Raw genomic sequence first — 21,493 nt, forward strand, 5'->3', positions numbered from 1 at the left:
TGCAAATAAATTTCCATTAAATCGCTGCATTTCTTCTTTCCTTCAAATGAATTATAATTTTGGCTTTGTTCACCACAATCATCTTTTAAATTCCCTCTACTGAAACAAATTGAAATAGGCTGTATGTGAAATAATAGCAATTGCACTTCTGCTTTCCATATGGACTTATTAGAAATCATACACAACTTAGGTTCGAGCCATCATGACCAACTATAAAAGCATACTTACACTCACGTTGCCATGAACTTTCACTTATTGAAGACAGAGAAATCAGCTACTGACACCACAGAGAGCCCCACAGGACACTGACAAAACAGCTGTATTACAGGATAACATCACAGAGAACAGTCAATTGAACTATCTCACAAGAATTAAATAAGTGTGAAGAACCCAAACAAAACATAACGTGGCCAAATATCTGACCTGTTTATGTGTTTTCTTTCAACTCCGCTGTAAGGTTAGAGAGAGTCATAAATATACTGTGTTCTAAAGTCAGGTTAATGACGGCAACGGGGGCAGAATTGGAGCATATCTGATGTTAGAGAGCCATAAAATTAATCTCATAGCATTTGTTGCCCATCTGACACTGTGGTTTGCTGAATGGTAAGAACAGAATTCCTCTTAGTGTGCACACTGCACCTGACAGAAAGCATGCGCAGGAGCAACATCCATGCTCTTGTCTAGGCCTTATACATCCACAGACCAGACCCTATGTGAGTAACTACTGCATTCAGAGGAGAGAATGTTGCTCTCTATGCTCTCCATCTCACTTGCAAAGATCTTACACTGCAGTGCTTGAAGGAAGCTAAGTAAGCAAAGCAACTGTAACAGCAATGTTATTTTTGCAATTAGATTCCCTCATAAATTCTTTTTTTCATCACTAATGGGCAGGTTCTTCCCTAAGCAGAAATGTGAAGCTTTTTGTGCTGGCAGTACTGCTTTTGAGAGGAAAATGCTCCTTGCAACCTGGCCCAGCTGGGCTGAACGTTGGCCTGAGAACAACAGAGCAAAATGCTGCTCCCACATGCTTCTAACACCCCTGGGTCAGGGCGTTCTGTGATACAGCCCTGTAAGGCACAAGTTCCCACCTTATATTTCCACCGAATCCGGTGGTCTGGAACCCAAAGCACCAGACAGGGACCACTGAGGCCTAAAGGTACGTCTCCATACATTCAACATTCCTGTCTTATACTTTTGAGGGACAATCTATCCAAAGAAACAAAACATGGTTTCTAGTCACAAATGCCTTATCTGATAAAGAACTGAATGCAACACACTCTACCAGATGGACCTTAATGCACGTCAACACCCCGTGTTTACCCAAAGCCCCACATCCCTTCTGACTTTTGCCTGTAAAAAGACCTCCATTCCCACAGAATTTCCATTTCCAGAGTCTCTCTCTTCTTGCTGTCCATGCATTTCAGATCCACATTGTCTCATCGGGGTGGTCAATTCTAATTGCACAAGGAAACCTTCTAAAGCCAGGGCCCTTGCTGGCAGAAGCCAGCTGCCATGGCTGTATGGAAAAGCTCTTGAGTTCAGACCTGGCCTGACTGCACCAGGACGCCTCCTCTGGCCCAGCTGCCCATGAAGCATAACATCTGTGCTGAAACATAAGTGCCGCAATCCAGAGCAAAAGTTACAGCTATAAATGGTCTTCACACACCAAAACAGAGTCAGTGACTGTATAAGGGGCTATTTCACACATGGCCACAAACATGCCTGAGAACTCCTGGGCTTCTCACTTGCTGGTAGTAAGTGGAGGAAAAAAGTAACAGTGATTTCTGAAGTTGCTGTTTCTTGTTAACACTGATCAGATGAAAAATTGTTAACAAAGCCACAGCAGACAGAAAACAAGTATCTGGCTGAAGTCTGTTAACCTGAAATAGAGCCCTGCACCCTGATGTAAGACAGAGAAGCAGGATGTTTTTGAAAACATCTACTGATTTGAAATCTTACCATTTACTCTTCCAAGTCCATAAAAGAAGCAGCAGGGCTTGCATAAAAGCTCTTCAATATTGCCTTTGAAGAAATTTAGTAATGGAAAAATTAATCACATATCTACGTCAAACAATCTGAACAGTCGAAACCACAGCACACTGTCAAGACCTTGTTAAGGGCAAAACATTCCCATATTTGATTTCACCGTGTCAAACTTCCAACATCTGCAATTATCTGCTGTTTCCTTACATTGTAGAACAGCAGCTTTTGTGCTTTGTTGGAAAAGCTTTCCAAGGATTTCAGCCCAACATGCTACTTGTGTTTAATAATCAAGACACTGGAAGGAGGTTCAATTCCACCTTCCAAGCACAAGAGTCACCTACCACAGGGAGAGGGGTGCTACATGTATCCGAAGAAGAGCAAGCAGTAAGCTTCTACAAGGGCAAAGATATTGGCCAGCATATGAAACACACCACACAAAGGGATTTAGCACAGCTGAAGGAGCAGTGGTTTGTTGGTTTTCTCCTTTTATTATTTTTTTCTGGCAAGCTCACCTAGCCACCTTGCTACTTCATCAAACTCTGTGGCCTTTTCACAGCAATCCAGACAAGGAAAACATTACGTTGCTCAGACTTTGCTCTCAGTGTTTTGAAACAACCCAGAACATGGTTATTCTCATATGCCTATCAGCTACTGGCGTGGTCCACCACCAGTCAGAGCTCCTTTCACTCACACCAGAGAACAAGCAGCATCCATTCACATACGCCTTTCAGCCTTCTCCAGCTTGCAGATTGCCCACAAAGTAATGAAATGGAGTGGACCTTAAAGACCATCAAGTTCCACACCCCAGCCACGGGCAGGGGCACTTTCCACCAGCTCAGGCTGACTGGGGCCTCATCCAGCCCGGCCTTGAGCGCATCCAGGAATGAAGCACCCACAGCTTCTCTGGGCAGCTGTGCCAGTGCCTCACCACCCTCTGAGGAAATAATTTCCTCCTCATAGCTCATTTAGATATTAGGCTTCTGCCACCTCAGCACTTTCAGAGGAACCTCCATAGCACAAGGAATCATATCTGACAGCATTTTTAGTAAATAATGTTTTCCATTAGCCGCAAGAGCAATAAAATCAAAACTTCTGGCCAGTCAATGCCCTTCTGTTTCCATTTACGGTTAAGAATGCAAAAACTTGACCATAATTTCTTTCCCAAACTCTCCTCAGCCTATTCCAATTTAAGGATAATAATTCAGTCTAGTCAAAAATATTTTTAAATAACATGGTTTATTTATAACCAGAAAAGTGATCTTAGAAATCATCGAAATTACACAGAAGTTACTAAATTTAAAACACAACGACTACATTTTCTCCTCTCCTCATACAGAGCAACTGATTGAATGGAGGATGCGAGCACTGCTGTGCCCAGACCAACAGAACCCCTCCCTCTGCCACCAGCTGCAGTCAGAGCCAAAGGAAAAAAAACAAGAGAAATCTCAACCCAGACAAATGAATGCAATGTGAGGAATGGCCAAGAATCTGAAATATACGGTTTCTTTCACATCGTGCAGTTTGCCTGCATTTTATAAGCACCGCCACCCTATCTAAAAGTGGTGATTGAAGATGCTACTGAGGCAGTAAAAACTGTAAGACTGAAGTATCGGTGTTGTTTAGGTCCTGTAAGGGTTAAAGGAGAAGGGATGCTTTAGGTGTATGCAGAATAAAGGAACGGAATGGCTAACAAGCAGCTGTTCAACAGAATAAGGGACAAACTGACAACCGTGCGAGAAAATGGGCTTTCACAAAGTACATAATTTACATACAAAAATCACTACTAAAAGGTGACGCTGAAGTCAAGGATCCAGCAAAAGCCACAGCTGGAATCACAATGAGAACGTCCAGAAAAGTAACAAAGCGATTGGCTTATTAAGAGTTATTCCACATTGCCTGGTGCGACTTGCTCTCAAAAAAGAAGACATCAGCACCACTCCTCCAAAATACAAAGACCAAAACCAACCCCCAAAAAACACACCAGCACTAGAAATGCCCTCAGTGAACTGACTGTTGCAATGCACGTTCTGTGTGGTTCCTGGAGCACAACCTGCTCGCATGCACAACAGCCCTGCAACACTCAAATCCATCAAGAACACATTAAAAAAACCTGCTTTACAGATGGTAGAAAACTGTGTGATGATTCCCAGACCAACCTGAAGGTTCAGGATGCATTACACTCCATTTGAATAGGAGAGCCTCCTTTCATCCCATTTTAGCAGAGGAGTCCATCACGCCCCCTCCTCCTCTGTGATGCCAAGCGAGAGCAGGGCTGTGCTCCAGCAGGTATTGCTGGCTGCAGGTCTGGTGCTGAGCGGTTCTCCTGTCTCAATGTCTGTCATCCTCACTGCTCCTGCCTGGGCAAGGACCTCAGGTCTGGGGCTTAGCAGCAGAGCAGACAAGTTCTGCCTGAGCAATAGGGGCCGAAACCAGAACAAAGCAAAACAAGCATGCAGGATGTGCTGAAGCTCACTGAGAATGACAAAGGGAAAGGGCACTCTGTTGGCAGAGTAGACACTGCCTCTCGGTAACCAGTAGGTGCCTGCATCCAGCTCCTGAAGCATCATCTCTCTGCCTCCCTTACACCAAACACACTGAATCTGATTACGGGAAATTAATTTTCAGCACAATTAAACCCCATCCTTCCTGCCTCTTTATTTTCAATCAAAGAACCTTTCCTAGAGGAGCAGACAGCCCCTTTGCAAGAATGAGTAGAGGAAATTAAAATAACTGCTAGCAAAGATGCAGTACCTTTTACATTATCTGAACTGGCTCCCAGAGTATGCCACCATGAAAAGGAAGCTGCATGTTCTGCCTCTTCCCACTGAGCTGGCTGCTGAAAAAGAATCACCTACATTAATTTTTAAAACTGAAAAACAGTGATACATGGATTTTGAATCCTTGCCGTCTCACGGCCTGTGCTTCTAAATGTGCTGTGCAGCTCCAAGGGGCCTCCCTGACATGGCCGGAGCAATTCAAATGGAGGGGAGGAAGAGTGAGAGAAAGTTATTGCTGACTGAAGAGCTGGAGAGCAAACAGGAACTGGACACTCAAGTGATACTGGATAACACTTGGGAAATGAATTGGCACAGCAGCATTATTGGGCTTTTCCTGTATATACGAAGAATAGCTGTCCATGCAAAATATGCAGTAAGCCTTTGTAATGTTTTATGTTCACTTATATGTCTCAGTTTCAGATGCTACGACTCAATTGGACAAATTCAACTGTTAGAAGTAATTCCTCAGGAGGCTACTTTATAAACATACTGTAATTCCTCTGGCCTTGCTGCTGTTGTTCAGCGGGGGAAGATGCGATGAGTTAAGGAAGGGCTGAGGACTCGCCCACCAAGGCTGTTTCCACAGTCAGTGCCCTCCTAATTAGCATGCAATTTTATTCCTGTCTGGATGCCCACCTGTGCGACCTATCGTAGAATACCTGCTTTAGCAGCAGGGTTGGCCTCTTGAAGTCCCTTCCAACCCCTGCAGTTCTGTGATCATGCAAAATGCAACAGAGGACAAGGCTGAAATATTAAGCTAAGAGATACTGTAAGAAATAACTCACCAGAACAGAGCACTTAGTCCTAAGCCTTTGCATTCAGTGAGAGCTGCTGGTGGCTGTACAAATTTATTTCAAATGTATTCTGTTTGGGAAATCTCTCTAAAATCTAACGTACACTGGCTGCCTTGACATACAATGACCAAATACTTTTGTGCTATTTATGAATATCTGGAATGAAAGCACATCACAGCTGGAACAGCTACTAATAAAACACTTTGCAAACAAAAACACAGAAATTGTTTCCACCTCGTATGCCTGATGGTAAGCCTCCTTACCTGAGCTAGCCCTTCACTGACCAACACACACACACACACAAATCAATTCAGTAGTCACAAAGCAGGTGTGATCCAGCATTAAAAGAGAGACCTGTCTGTCACCTTGCAACCCATTCTAAACCATGCTTGAATGCTATCTGTCATCTTCCGTCACCTACAGCTGTCTTTGTTGTCAAGCAGAGGTTAGTACACAACCACAGTTCACAACTCACACAGCATCAGTACCTCAACCCTCCTGTAACCCCCTAGATAAACTCCTGCATCCAGCCCCAGGGAAAAAGAAGTATTCCAGAGTATACAGATGCTGCATTCCAGAGGCACCTGATATTGAGGAATCTGCTTTAACTGGGCAGCTGCAAACAGCTGCACGCTCCTATTTTCAAATGATGCAATTGTGCATACAGAAAATATCTAAGGCAGTCCAGAGCAAGTACATAAAGCAGACAAAACTGAATGAAGAGAGCTAGACCTTGGTTGATTCATTAAATACATATATATGCAAGCATATACAAAGCAATCTACTAAACCGTTCTATTAGTAAGGCAGATGTTAGCATAAAAGAAAGCTACTGAATTCTTTCCTAGCAAATCCTTGACATAAACATCAAACACTAAAAATCAGCAGCTTAAATACTCTTCTTGTATAAAGATGATACTGATTCAAATGGGTCGTTTTTTCAGTCTTGCACCAGTGTCTGTATTTACAGATGCCTGAATGGGTCAGCTGTATCTGGAGAAGAATAAATAAACACATAAGAGCCACCACCTTTAATCTGTTTGTACAAGTACATAAACAAAAAATTGCTCAGAGATGACTCATGAGATCTACCCAATACCAAGTGGGTAGAAGACGAACCTCCACAAAATGAAGCTAGTTTCGGTGGTTGTTTGGAATAAGTCAGCTGGGGTCAGCCTGTGCTTCCAGTGGGCTACGGGAGAGCATCCCTGGCTGCCAACTGCCCTTTCAGAGCTGCCCAGTGAGAGTTCTCCTGCATCTTCAGTGGGACGGGCGGTGAGCTTAAATCTGTTCAAGTGCTTCTTGAGCTCAAAGGCAGGCAGGAGGCTGTCATCTCCTCAGCTCCTTCCATGAAAAGGCCCCACTGCCTTCCTCAAGTCCCCAACATGGCATGCAGATGTAGTTTCCATCGCTACAACTGATCTAAATTCACAGCAATAACTTCTCCAGGTAGCTGAGTTTGAGATATCTTCAGTCAACAACCATCCTTCTAATCCCGCATTTTCCACTTTCAGTCTGACTTAAAGTAATTCAGCTTCACTGCAGCCACCACCGTCCCCTTAGTTCACCACAGGGGCCAAGGACCTGGCTCTCATGAACCTCACCTTTCAGCTGATCTTATGAAAGCAACCCAGAGGACCACCACACAGGTGGGCTTCTGAAGGACAAGGATGGATCACGTGTGTCTTACAACTACATCAGTAGTAGGACAACCTTACAGTCCTACTTCTTGCCACGTGTCAGCACCCAACTACCTTCACATCTTCAGCAGGTAATCTGGTTCAGTGCAGCTTCTGAGAATCTCTGCTTGCATAGACAGGATCCAGCCCACTGACAGGTCTGCTGCACGAGGGTGTACTGTGGCTGCTAATAGAAACAGATGGCAACCATCAGATGCAAGGAGACCTCAGCTCTTCCAGACTACATTTCCCACAGGCCACTGGCTGCCTCGTGTCACCAGTTTCCTCCTGTGTCTTTAACAGGATGCCCTCTAGTGCAGAACACGGAGATGGACTGTTCCACTTCTGCCCACACTGCTGCATATCAGATGCAAAATCTGCTTAAAGAAGTATTGGCACCGCAGCTGAGCCCTGCAGGCTGCCCTGCTAACAGGACTAGGAGTGGCAAAGACAAAGAAAACCCCTACAAACACTTCTCTTTAACAAAGGCTCATCTGACTGTTCCTGTCTAAACAGCAAACACTAGGGAATGGAAGCAGACAAACTACAAGTGCTGTGGGAGCTACTTAGTTCTGTGCATGAGAAAATCTGCTGAGCTGAAACTATAATTTCATCCTCTTCGTAAGCAAATACAACGAATCCTTTCAAACAAACTTACCTTCAACCACAACATGCCAAATGGTCGTGATCTCTGTAATTAAGCGTGCAGTTTATTTCATTCACAATGAATGAAGAACAGAATACAAAGTTCAGATCATTTTCACCTGCTGTCACAAAGTGTTGCAATCCCATATCAGAGGGCCACATACATAAAGAATAAAGTTGAGGACTGAATCAGCCAACACTCCCCTTGTGAACTACAGACTGGGATTCACAGAAGCCTAACACAGCAAGACCAGATTTATTTGAGTTGGTTTGTATTCTTTTATGGCATTTTCATATCTCTCATTAATATTAACTTCTACTCCAAACTGATAACATAACCTCCTGCAAATCAGCAGTAAGACACACAGGACAAAAGCACAGTAACATACAGATAAAAGAGAATATTGTGTATAAATTAGACCATGTATAAGATACATAATGATTATCTTAAAGCTACCAAAGCACATTCTGGTTTATTACTATGCCTATTATACCAAACATATAAAGCAGTGGCTGACTAAAGCAATGAAACAGCAGAGGTGCAAACATTACCCTGTAGGTGTAATTTCAAACTGTAGGTTTAAAATACACACACCAATTAAACTAACACTATAAAGCGGAACAGGGAAGATACTTCTAATACCAACTTATTTATAAGTCAAAGATTAGAATCTGATTAAAATCTAAGGAGGGAGGAGGAATGGGAGAGAACAAAGCCCTTGGTTATCCAGGAGCCAAGGGGTGGGCTCAGGTACAGCTGGTGGAACAAAGCTGCAGGGTGCTGCTTCCCTCTGCATGTTAACATACATCCAAGGAGCAGCAGGGACCATCTTGCACAAGACACATTACTGTCAACTCTGCCACCTTAACACACAACTGATATTCCATCCCACTTTGTGCAAGGACAGGTCCCAAAGGGCTGAGCCATGGGCTCCGGGCACCACGGCCACCTCTGTGGAGAGAGCGCTTGGGGATAAGTGCTTCATGAAGCCGTGGTGTTCCTGGTGTTGTTTTCCCTTAAGTACTTCACATTAGGCTGGAAAAGAAATCCCAAATTAAGCAAGAGAGCTTTTGGCAGGCCTCTCTCTATTCATCCACAGTTTATTATTGATTTTTGTGCCTATGCAGAAGGATCACGTGCACATGTTAACTAGGAAGGGGACTACTACAGTTTACAGTGGATGTAAGAGAGCTAAATGGAATCTCTGTGGGTTCTCTCTGTGGCTGTTTCTCCCTTTGTCTGCGTTTGTTGTCTGTTACAGTGCTCACCCTGGGATAAACCAAAGCTCCTCCATAGCTCTCAAGGTCAACTGCAAAGATGATAGCTCCAGACTGAGCTCAGGAATAGCCTTGAGGGTTGCAGCTGCCCTGCCAGTGACCATGCCCGGTCAGTATTTAAAGCTTCAGGTTGAATATTAGGCAAAGGCTCTTCACCACCAGGTGGTCAGGCACTGGAACAGGCAGCCCAGGGCAGTGGTCACAGCCCCACACCGACAGAGTTCAAGAAGTGTTTGGACAACGTGTTCAGACATAAGGGATGACTTCTGGGTGGTCCTGTGTGGAGCTCAGAGTGGGACTCAATGATCCTTATGAGTCCCTTCCAACTCAGGATGCTCTACGATTCCTGAGCAAATTTACAAGAATGGACTGGAGGCTGATCTGATTTATACCAAGAAAACATGCCAAACCGACTTCCAGCAGCCTCACTATAAAGTGAGAGTATGAGTGTACCAACTCATGCATTTCTGTGGCACAGCAAGGGGAGCTCCACCATACCTAGGGAAGAACAGGTTTGTAATGAAGATACTGAAGAATACACATTTCAGCCCTTTCCTACAGCAAGCAGCCAGTGATGCTGATGCATTTAGCAACCATGTGCAGAAGCAGTCCTGACTTACAGAGCGTTTGCAAAGATGTGCATTTACAGATCTATAATCAGAATCCTAAATAAAAGTAATTAATCAACAAAGATGTTCAATCATTAATAACTGCCTGCAGCAGAACTAGGAACTGTAAGTCTACCTGAGCTGCCTGAGAGCAGAACAGCACTTCAGTCACCCAAACTCTCCAGCTGAGTAATTTTCCAGTTACCGGGTTTGGTTCATATGGTATAAATTTGTCACGTTGTTAGAAAGCTCACAGAGTTTAGACAGATGTGTGGGATGACAACTGATCAAAACTCTTTAAATATAAAAGCATCAGAGAAACTTTGTGGTTCAAGTTTAGACAAGCAGGCTTTTTCTAACACACGGTACACACTACCCATCTATATTTAACAACAGCTGCTCTGCGCTGCTATCAGTTCTCAGTTTCGTGATACCTGTGATGTCCCACAGTAAGACAGCAAATACATGCAGGCTCATTTCATGTGGCGGGGAGGTGCCTGGGAGTCATTTGTGCTTAACAGTCTCCCCTAGAAGAATGTGATGTCAAAAACCTCTATAGGGGCAACACAGTCATTTCACCACGAGGCAGTAGGAGCTCTGCCGACTGCTTCAAAGAGTCCAAAACCTCAACTGACTGGCTTAAAATAGCTGTGGAAAGTTACATTATATTTCTATCATCTCGTAGATGCTCATCTATGAGTCAATGCTTTAAAATAAAGCAACATCAGCTCTGCGTACATAATGCACACGAGACCCAGGATGCTCAAACTTTCCCCTCTGCTTTGAGGGAGGACAAAAAGCAAGGAAATAAATTCATACTTGCTGAAGTCAGACAGCACTATACCTTAAGAGCTGTCTGAACTCATGCATTATGCATCAAAACAAACCCACCAAGCCAGCGAGATCATTCCAGCAATGCCAAGAATGAGACGGTAAGGTGAGCAGATTGCAGCAGTCTCCAAAACAAAAGGAATCCCCGCTTCACTTTTGAACGTGAACTAAACTGTTGTACATGGAGGGAAACCGCAAGTGCAAGAAAATAAGTATTGTGACAAGAGGAACAGAGGCATAACTATGAGACCGTGGCACATTCAAGACGAATTAGAGCACATGTAAATGATCTTCCTGAAAGATGTGGTGTCTGAAAAGTGAAGCCCAATAGTAAGGTAGTTTTAATAAACTAATGACACTCCCCCAGCCCATGCCAGAAAGCCTCGTATTTCTACACTTAGGACACTGACCCAAGCTATGACACTAGTGACAAAGCAGTGTTCTGTGAAACTTCTGAATCCTGCAGACCACAAGACATTAAGCACACACAAACAGGTGAATGGAAAAACTGGATACAATGAAAAATAAATGCTGGACCAACCAGATGCAGCTCTCTATTAGAAAGATTTCCAGACAAGAATAGTGAGTAGCTCCAAACTACGTGGATTTTAGTAAAGTATTTGACACGGTGACATAGGAAGCTAGCTGAAGCAGGAGAAGTAGCAAACATGGAGGAACTGGCAAAGAGGGAGAATGCTGCTGCTTGCCAGGAAGCATCAGGGTATGAGGAGAGGCTACTGAAGCTGTCGGCTGAATCCTCCTGAATATTTTCATTGCCAAAACCAGAAGGGTGCAGGAGAAGACTGCCAACACAGAGAGGAATGAAACACTGCACAGGGAGAAGCAGAGGCCATGCAAGTTGCAATGCAATACAGTGGATTGATGTCAATAGTCCAAATTGCAGAACAAGAGCTGCTGCTTGCAGCTGGCCAGCTGTAGGGACAGGAGCACCCAGATGAACTAGATGAGCACAGTACTACCACTTCTCTCCAAGGAGATGCTGACACAAAAAGGCAATTTAACCACTTAAATACATAGGAAAGTATTCCCAGTGGCAGGTGAGAAACATTCTATGTAGAAAGCAGTTAACAGAGCCTTATCTCTGGAATACTATGTACAGAGCTTCCTACCCAATAATGAAAGGGATAGAAAACTGAAGCAGGTCAGGTGTGACTAGCATGAACAAGGAAATACAGACACTTTATGAGAGCAGACCAGGGCAGTTTGTAGGAGGGAAATATCCACGTGGATACACTGGGGAGCAATTCCTGGAGCAGCCCCACAGGTTTTAAAGCTAAAAGAGAGAGCACAACTGCATGCAAACCAGTCATGACCATATTGGGCTGGAATTAGAACAAGGTTTCTGACCACCACCAGAGCAATCAAGCTGTGCAAAAATCTCCCAGTGCAATGGTTTATGAGAAGGTGGGTAAAAGGTGGCTAAGGACCGCAGTCACTGACCCAGAGAGACCTCTCCAGCTCTTTATTTCCACACAACACAGTTCCTGCATCATCACAGAAGACGGAGGAATTGGGCTGGGAAATCACAGGTGAGAATCCAAGCTCCAGGGAAGGGGCTGACAATGCCCTGACTGTGGCACAGCCCAAATCCTCACTCACCAGCCCAAAGTGAATCCTGAAATCCAGGTACCTTGGGATGTCCTGTAACTCCGCATGAGCTGCGTCTCCCTGTCCCATCGTGACAGTGGCTTTAGTGGCTTCTGTTAATGAGCTGAAGTCAGCAGGTTAAAATAGCAGATCTTGGCAATTTTCTCAGAGGGAAATTCAAGTTAATATGGAGGACAATATCTACGGCTAAGGAGGTACTGCACTTGTATCACTCCTTCTCAGTCCTAACCCAAAGGGCTGCATGGACCAACAGGGACCCAACACAAGAGCCCACTGTGACCAGGAGGCAGATGCCTCCACAAAGCCAAGCACCGTCATATTGTAGAATGGCTTAGGTTGGAGAAGGCTTTAAAGATCATTTAGTCTCCACTCCCTGCCATAGGCAGGGCTGCCACCCCCCAGCTCAGGCTGCCCAGGGCCCCATCAAACCTGGCCTTGAGAACCTCATGGATGGGACATCCACAGCTCCCATGGTCAGCCTGTGCCGGTGTCTCACTGTTTCCTGAGTAAAAAATCTGTTTCTAATATAAATCTCTCCTCTCTTAATTTAACGCCATTCCCCCTTGTCCTGTCACTGCCATGTCATGTAAAAAGTCAGTCAGCCTTCTCTCCTGGAGACCCTGCTGTCTCCTAACAGCTGCTGTGCATCAGGGATTGCTGTTGGGTTTCCTCTCCCAGCAGGGCTCATCAGCTCCTGGTTGAGGAGCTGCCACAGCCACACGCAGGGACTTTCCCCTTGTCCCCTTGTCCCCTGCACAAGGGGCTGGGGCCAGCTCTGCTCCTGCAGCAGGTCTGGGTCAACCTTATTTTGTTAATTGGAGGAAATTACCAGTGTGGAACTGGTTTGTGCTGAGGTTTGTGCAAAATCTACCAGGCAGGCATGCTGCTATCGAGTTTACTTCAGAATTAAAAATAGCAGGAGAAAATTCATGTGGAAGATCAAGCGTGCTAATAGATCATATAACCTCACACCAGACCAAGCCATGCTGTAAACAATTTGCAGCAGAAAACATACAGGAACTGCCATCAGAACATTTGTTTACACAAAAACCAATAATTACAACAGGCTCAGGTTGCAGGCACGTTTCCTTGAGAAATTAATGACAGCCTTACAAAATAAACCAATACCAACAATAACATTTCTTGTGCTTTAAATATGATCTCCAAGAGCCTTGCTGCTGGGCATAAGAACTAACACAGCAGCCTAACAGGCCTGACATTTAATAAGCCAAGTTTATTTCTAGAAAGTGAGCTGGAAATTAAATCTCCTGCTTACAGCTGGCACACTGTGCACAAGAGGAATCCTAAGACGACTGCATTTCATTTTTGCCCTATAGCTTTTATCCTTCTACTAATTGGTATATTTAAGTGCACTCAATCATTTCAGCACTGAACTTACCACCGTGATAATCTCCAATTTAGAGTATGCAACAATAAATCATTGTCTTCTCTTGGCAGCTGGCAAGTTTTGATTTGGACTTTGAATTTAGATCCTCTCCTCAGGCTTAACAGTAACAACTTGTTTGTCCTGCCTTCTGAAAGCATGACATTAACTCTGCTCTTTAACTGTATTAGCGTTGCTTAAGCGCAGTGTTCTCGGTGCTGAAATCAGCTGCCCCCTCCATAGTGCTGGCCTAAGAAACACAACAAAACCAATTAGGCTGTGCTGGCGGCTTACAAAGCAACTTTCACTCATTAGTATTTACACGGCATCGCTGGGCCACGTGACACTTTGCAGGCACGAGGACAAGCTCGAGGTTATAATACAATCTTTCAATAGATGCCTCCAGTGCCACAAAGAGCTAATTTAAAAACAGGTGGAAGGGGCCTCCGACAATTAGCACAGGAAGAACGCTCCCACTAATACCTTGTAGTCTGCCAGAGGACCAAGTCGGGTCTTCTCTTTAATTCTTTAACAAATGCCCTGAAAACCTTATGGAAGCAGCTCCTGTAAAAGTATCTAAATTAGATGCGATCACCAAACAACAAAGGGGAAGACTGTTTCCGGATGGAGAAGGGGACTCCAGCTTTGCTACAGGCCTCCTGGTAAGCACTCCTGGTAGTACCCTGATAAGCTGTTTAGCCCCCATCTTTAAGACTTCACACACATTATTACGACCTTTTCAGTACAACTCGGGATTTGTGCTTGCAGAACAAATCATGTCATTAAAGATTTGCAGGATCAAAGTCTCATTTCCCCATGCCTTAGTTCTTCCTGTACACTTCAATACAGCTGCATTTGACATACTCGCAGATGCTGAGAGAAGGGCCTCACTCTGTTAAATATAAAACACCTACTTAAACAACTCGCCTTGTGATAAAAGGCTGAGTAGTACAGCAGTTGCACCGAGCTGAGAAAGACTGCATCTTCATAATTTCCTGACTACCATGTTTGCTTTTGCAGACTTGAGGCCAGAAGAAACTGCGAGCTCACCCAACGTATGCTGCCACTTTAGCTGCTTTATTTGCTTTACCACTTGCCAACGAGACAAACAGCCCTTTCTGTTTTACAAGGCTCAGCTCAAACACCGACCTTGTCAGCTGACCCAGCAGCTGACCCAGCAGCACTGGGCCCTGGGGTACAGCAGCTGGGACCAGAGCCCTGGCACCCCCAGAAGCACTGCAGCCACCAGCACAATGTACCTGCACGCAGGCAACAACCACTTCCAGATGTTTTGCTTTTAATTTCAACACGACAGCACCTTTACTGCCCAGCCCTGCTTATGGCAGGCCATGAAGTTTCACTCAGCTCTTTCTATTTGTCACACTGACAGTCTTAATACAAAGAAAAAACCACCAAAGCTGCAAAGCCAGAGCACTGCTCGCCATAGCAGTTAGGTCCAAAAGCAGACATCTTCAAGAATTTATGTTAAAAACACACTTCACGTATGAATTCCACTGGACTCAGCCTGCAGCCACCCGGCTTTGTAACTTTGTCTTCTCTGCTTTGAAGACAATATTGGTACCTGCTGTTTGTACCTCCAGTGTTCAACTATGCACCAGCTACCAATCTTCATCGGGTTGCAACCCATACAGCTGCAGACGGAAGCTGACAGTAAGCAAAACAAGATTTACTTTAATTCCATTAGGGCTGCGGGGAAAGTAGGAGCAGTACTGAGGAAAGCAGGAGCAGTATCGAGGAAAGTAGGAGCAGTATTGAGGAAAGCAGGAGCAGTATTGAGGAAAGCAGGAGCAGTATTGAGGAAAGCAGGAGCAGTACTGAGGAAAGCAGGAGCAGTATTGAGGAAAGTAGGAGCAGTACTGAGGAAAGCAGGAGCAGTATTGAGGAAAGCAGGAGCAGTACTGAGGAAAGCAGGAGCAGTACTGAGGAAAGCAGGAGCAGTATTGAGGAAAGCAGGAGCAGTATTGAGGAAAGCAGGAGCAGTACCGAGGAAAGCCTTCACTTACATTCTGAGAAACACCGAAATTAAATACATGTAATTTGGGGCCAAGGGGCCGAGTAGCGCTGCAACAAACTGTAGCTGTACGCAACTGATTTATTCTGTGAAACCTAAGCATAGAATTAATGCCAACCTTGGCAGGAGCAGTCACAGATTTAACATGTTACTTTCAACATTCCAGTTTATAGCTAAAAAAATAAAAATAAAAAATCAGCCCTGCACCTTCCGGGAGTTAATGATTTATCCACCAACTTTTGGTGGAATCTGAGTTCTGCTCCCAGTTGCCTGTTGTCACAACACCGCATTCTTTTCTGCAGTTCACACCGTAAACACTCCCAAGGAAACCCATCCTAATAAGGAGGGCTGGCTTTGCAAGGCTGAGCAACTAGCAACCCCTCCCCTCACCACCCAGAGGCCACGCTTTGCCTGGTGCACCCCAGGGTGCGGCTGGTCCTTTGGGCTGTCAGGGCACATATTCAACTTGTCATCATCAGCCAGAACCCCAATTCTAACTCGTTGGAGAGCACTATACTGCACCAATGCCGAGTACAGATCTGCAAGATCAGGACAACTAGTAAATGGAAAATCAGAAGGTTTACGTGAGCTTCATCAGCAGTCACTGACACCCCAAAGGCAGCACATCCAAAGCTGGAGAGCAGTGCTCCATCTGCTCACACCTCATCTATTCATCCCCTGCAATATTCCCGCGTACAGAATCACACACAACTTTCCTGCATGGTTAAATTCTGGATAGCTTGGGTAAAACGAAGGTTCAGCGAGACAGATTTACTGCAGTGGTCCAAGTACTTTATTTATCTAAGCCTGTGTTACGCACACATCAGTGAATGTACTGTAGCTGGACCGAATTACTGCAGCCCCTGGCTGCCTGAAAAGCTGTCAGTTCTGCGTCTTCGAAAACACTCTTGGATGAAAAGAAAGTGTTATCCTAATTTTACAGAGAACAGAGGAACACTTTGAACACGTCTGCTCAGCTCTCCTGCCCACTCACGCACAAAACCTGGCTGTAACTGAGTAATCTGCTGCTGGCTAGTGTTACAGCACGGTGCACACCAGCTTCTTTCTTCCCCTCTCCAGATGGCTGGCACCGGGCACAGCGTTTCAGGCTCTGGGCTCTGTGAGAATCCTATTACACACGGTCACAGAACCCACGGAATTAAAACCCTCTCCAATTATTTCAGTAGGATCACCAGAATTTAAGAAGAAAAAAAGAAGGAGAAATAAAAACATCGGTGCACCCCAGAAGCCAACTCTGTGACAGCAAGCAGCTCTCAGCTGAGGTGATGTGTTCCTGTTCCTCTGTTCTCATATCCATACTGACCTCAGAGTGACACTTTTTACTTTCTGTCACCACCTGTTTCTGACCCTCCTTCAGATGCTCAGCTGCTGGCAGCACAGGGCTGCCCCGCTTCAGCTAAGCGGGATGTCCTGAGCAACTTCAGTATCACCGTACAGACATCCACAAAGCTGCACCGGCTCATTCCCACAGACTGTTCACACTCCTGAGGAAACCCAGTTTCCTAATTTCTCTTCCATCTTCAACCTACAAATTCCTGAGGAGCCTTCCAGTGTGCGCTGCCACTAGCTGGCTGCAGCTAATCTGCCCTATCGCACTTCAGAAGGATCAATGTAATAGCCAGATACTCCAGCTTTCAGGTCTCTCTCCTTCTCAGAACATGAACAAAAAGGCAAACTGAAGTCAGGAAGAAACGAGCAGGGCTGCACATTTTTATAAGAGGTGTGTCCTGGTTCAGATTAATGTGGCATTCAGAAGTTGCACGAGTGCCAGCATGGAAGAAAAATACAGCACATTCATTATATAAAGAAATGGTGTTTATTTTAGTTCTTTTGGAGTAAGATGGTGACATCCGCTTCCTTAATTACTTATTCTGTGTTTAATATTTTAACCCGACATGTTAAGTCTCCTCAATTGCTTCCTGCTATATGGTATAATACAGCTATAATAGCTCAAACATTTCCATTCGTGAAGGACTTGATGACTTCATTTCTGCAACGAGCTTCAATTAAATTCCAAAAACTTTGAAACACAAGAATTAGATTTATTGGAAGCTTCTTTAATATGACCGAGTAGGTTTCTCTCAGGTTATGTTGCAGTAGTCTACTCTCCGCAGAGGGCACTGAAATTACACTTGCCCACAACTGCAAAGACTTCCAGGCCTGCAAGCCAAATTACACAACGGATAACCAACTTGTGCTACCAGCTTGGCCAGAGCCACAAAGCGCTCAGGGCAAGCACATCTGCCCAACAACAAAAGAGAAGTAGCCCCACGCTTGATCTTATTAAAATTTAAAGCTAGAATTGACCGCGGGACTATTTGGTGAGACCTCCCCTGCTTACTCTGACCACTGATGCTGCACAGCCTATTGCACGAGCTCTTGCTGAAGACCAGTTTAGCGCTGGATGAAAAACCAGTGACTCTTATTTCACCCTCTGACTTGAGGACTTTCAGAGCTTGGAACCCCAAAGGTTTCTTCAGCAGCAGATCCACAGTTTGTTAAAAATTAATGATATTTTATGACTAAATTGAGTTTGCTCCCTACTTCTAGCCACAGCTTCTAATTTTTCCTTCCATGACTCAAAGGCAGTCTATTTTTCCCCAAGACAACAACACTTCATAGTAACCTCTCTAATGCATATCCCAGCCCTTAAACCATTTTTCCCACCTTCTCCAGGTTTTCACCTTCCTCTTGAAAATACCTGATGCCACACAGGGAAAAACAAAATTGCACCAACGCAGGCAACCTTAGAAACAACAATATCCTTGATGGGAACTCTTGCATAACACAGCAGCCAATTGCAGGCACTATTCTACGAGGTGCAAACCACACCTAAGGAACAACGGGCTGTGCTTCTCTTCTTGGCTGCTTGGTGATGCTGAAAACCATTTTGCTTGACTGACCTCTATTTACCAACAGATTCAGATCTTCCTGGGAGAATGCCCAGCCATTGTTGTGAATCGCCTTGTTGCTTTTTACGTCATCCAGCAGTTTTGCTCGCAGTGCTTACGCTTTGATTTTCGCGTTACTGAGATAAATGCAGTTGGCATCATAGCTGGCATGAGTTTCTGTGAGACTGTGAGAAACCTCGCCCCAGTGCCAGCCTGCCCTTGTAAAGAAAAGCCACAATGAATCAGATGGGTTTTCATTCCTTCACAAAAGCTTTCAAACAACAAAAACAAAACACGCCATCACCACCAACAAAAACTCCACGTTATTGCCAGGGCCGAGTTTGAAACAAGTGGCTTTAAGGCGCAGACAGTGCATTAAGGCCATACTGTGCCCATCGTTCCCCCACGGTAACTGACTTTCATCACATACTTTGGGACTGGCTGGTCATTTCTTCAGTCTTTTCAACTGAAAAAGAAAACAAAGCTGGGAAAAAGAAACAATTTCAAGATAAAGACCTGAGGGCCCAGCTTAGACTGGCAAACACCACGATGCTTCTGCTGACTCTAACAGGGGCATTCTGCCTTAAGTCCTACTAGCTGGAGCAAAGTCCATTGGAACTGTGATAACTCCCCAGCAGGCTGCACGCTTATGGTTCTTAGTAACTCAGAAGAGCAACCCAGTATCTCATTTTTGTCAGACACGGAAGAATGGATCCTGTTAAAAAATGCTTACATACAACATGGATTGCGCAGGAAAATGTATCAGATCCGCTTTGTGTATCTCCCTCATCCAACAGGCATACCCACCTCAACAACCATTCTGCCTTTATCCTTCAAAGAAACCAGGAATTTTCCACACACAGTTTCCCTCCCGAAGTCCTCATACCCCGCCCCCCGGCTCCTAAGAATGCTCCCAGAAGGGATGAGCTGCCCTGCCAGGTTCCTATTCACACGCTCTCACACTACACTAGAGATAAGAGATAAGCGTGCTGCTGGAATGAGGCAGGCACACAGGGGATGCAAATTGCTTTTGATTGTTGTGGCTTATGCTTGTTGAATTGAACACGCTGCACCTATTTCTGCCCAAGAGACTTAAGTTTTGTTATTTGCCATTTCCGCAGTAATAGCGGCACAAATAGGCTCAGCCAACGGCTGAGCACCAGAGGCACAGCTCCCTGCTCGGAGGGCTTACTCATGGAAACATCTGTCTGCTCCTGGGGCAGGAGGGCCGCGGGAAGCGCCGTGTGAAACCAACTCCAGGCTGTTGCAAAGCCCAGCCGGCAGCAGCCCGCCCTGCGCTCACCAGGCGATCTTTAACCTTTACCTGCACTCCACGTGGGCAAGAGCAGTCCTAAAGCAGAGGACACGAGGTAAAGCAGGTAACTGCTGTGCGTGCTGTGGAGCGCAAGGCGATAAAACACCATTGGGCAACTTCTCTGCACGCCACACGGCACGCTCAGGGCGACGCTGGGATTTCCACCGTCCGTCTCCATTGCGGCACCGCTACCTCAGCTGCGTTTAAGAGGAAACTCTCGGCCGAGTCCCCTGGTATCTCCGAGCCGTCCTGCACGGCAGCAGCAGGCTGTGCGGCAGGAGGTCGCAGCTGCACCCCGCGCGTTCCCGCACCGAAAGCAGTAGCCCGAGGCGCGCAGGCTGCGCCGATACCTGCGTGCCCCGCCTGCTGCCGCGCTGCCAGTCCCCGCGGCTCTCCGACGCCCAGCGGGAGCTGCCCAGCTGTCCGCAGGCGCTCCGCACGGGCAGGCTTCGAGCAGCGCGCACACGCACGCCGAGCGAGCCATTCTCAGCTTTAATTCACATCAGTAAGCGCACACAGCCACAAACGAAGCGCGACACTCGGGGCAATCGCCTCCCTCTCTCCGCGGGCTGCGCCACCTCCCGCTCCCGCCCGGCGGCCCCGGCTCCCGCAGTCCGCACGGCCGCGGGGCACGGAGCGGCAGGCAGGGCCCGGGCCCGGCAGGGCCGCGCCGCCTCCCCGCCCCGAGGCCGCGCTCCGCTCTCGTTTCCCGCGGCTCGGCGGAGCGGACGGCGCAGGACTCGGCGGGGAAAGGGCCGCCGCCCGCAGGGCCGCCGCCGAGAGACGCGGCCGCCCGGGGCCCAGCTCAGCCGGGGCGCTCCGGCGGTGCCGGGACCCCGCCGCCCGAGCCCACCTCCGCTCCCCGCCGGATCCCGGCGCCGGGACCGCCGGCCCTCCCCGCGGCTCCTCGCGGCACCGGGCGGGCGGCGGCCGCGGCGCTCCCGCCCCGCCGGGCCCGGCCGGCGCCGGGGGTCGCCGCCGGAGCGGGGTCGGGAGCGGCGCGGCCGCGCGGGGCCCCGCGGGGTCGGCGTCCGGGGCGGGGGCCGCCTGGCGGCGGGCGGGCGCCGTACCTGTGGTCAGGTTGTCATTGATCTTCAGCGGCACCCGCAGGATGTACACCAGGAAGAGCATGATGAAGAACCACAGCGTCCAGAGGTACGTCCACGACCAGACGATGCAGGACTTGAGCTGCTCCAGAAAGCCCGTCCCGGCTTCAGCCATGTTTTGGAGAAGGAAAAAAAAAAAAAGAAAAAAGGCAAAAAAGACCCAACCATACAGCGCGCTCCGCGCTCCCTGCTGCTGCCACAAGCTCGCAGCGCGCGTGTGCCGCTGTGCGCGGGGCTCAGCTCCCAGCTCCCAGCTCGCAGCTCCCGGCCGCCGCGCCGCGGAAATGGACTCGTCCGCGCGGCCCCAGCCCGGCAGCAGCGCGCAGCGCCCGGCGGAGCGCGGGTCGGTCCCGGCCGGGGGCGGGGAAGGCAGAGCGCGGCCCCGCGAGCCCCGGCTCGGCCACGTGCTGCGAGGCGGCCCCGGGCCGGCCCCCGGCGCGGCGGGGGGAGCGCGGCGGCGGCGGCGGGCACCGGCAGCATGATGAAACGTAACGAAACGGCCGGAGGCTCCGGAGGGAGCG

The 21,493-nt window shown here is 47.1% G+C and overlaps 1 protein-coding gene across 1 annotated transcript in view; it reads right to left on the reverse strand.

Annotated features, from left to right (window-relative positions):
* Positions 1–21,251, reverse strand: part of ST7 (suppression of tumorigenicity 7) — a 129,477-nt gene extending 108,226 nt beyond the window's left edge. Inside the window, exon 1 of the mRNA XM_072329584.1 lies at positions 20,937–21,251. Coding sequence (XP_072185685.1) covers positions 20,937–21,087 — 151 coding nt within the window. The 5' untranslated portion in view covers positions 21,088–21,251. The remainder of the gene's footprint in view (positions 1–20,936) is intronic.
* Between the last annotated feature and the right edge of the window lie 242 nt (positions 21,252–21,493).

The sequence above is a fragment of the Excalfactoria chinensis genome, chromosome 1 (genome assembly GCF_039878825.1).
Source record: "Excalfactoria chinensis isolate bCotChi1 chromosome 1, bCotChi1.hap2, whole genome shotgun sequence".
NCBI lineage: Eukaryota > Metazoa > Chordata > Aves > Galliformes > Phasianidae > Excalfactoria > Excalfactoria chinensis.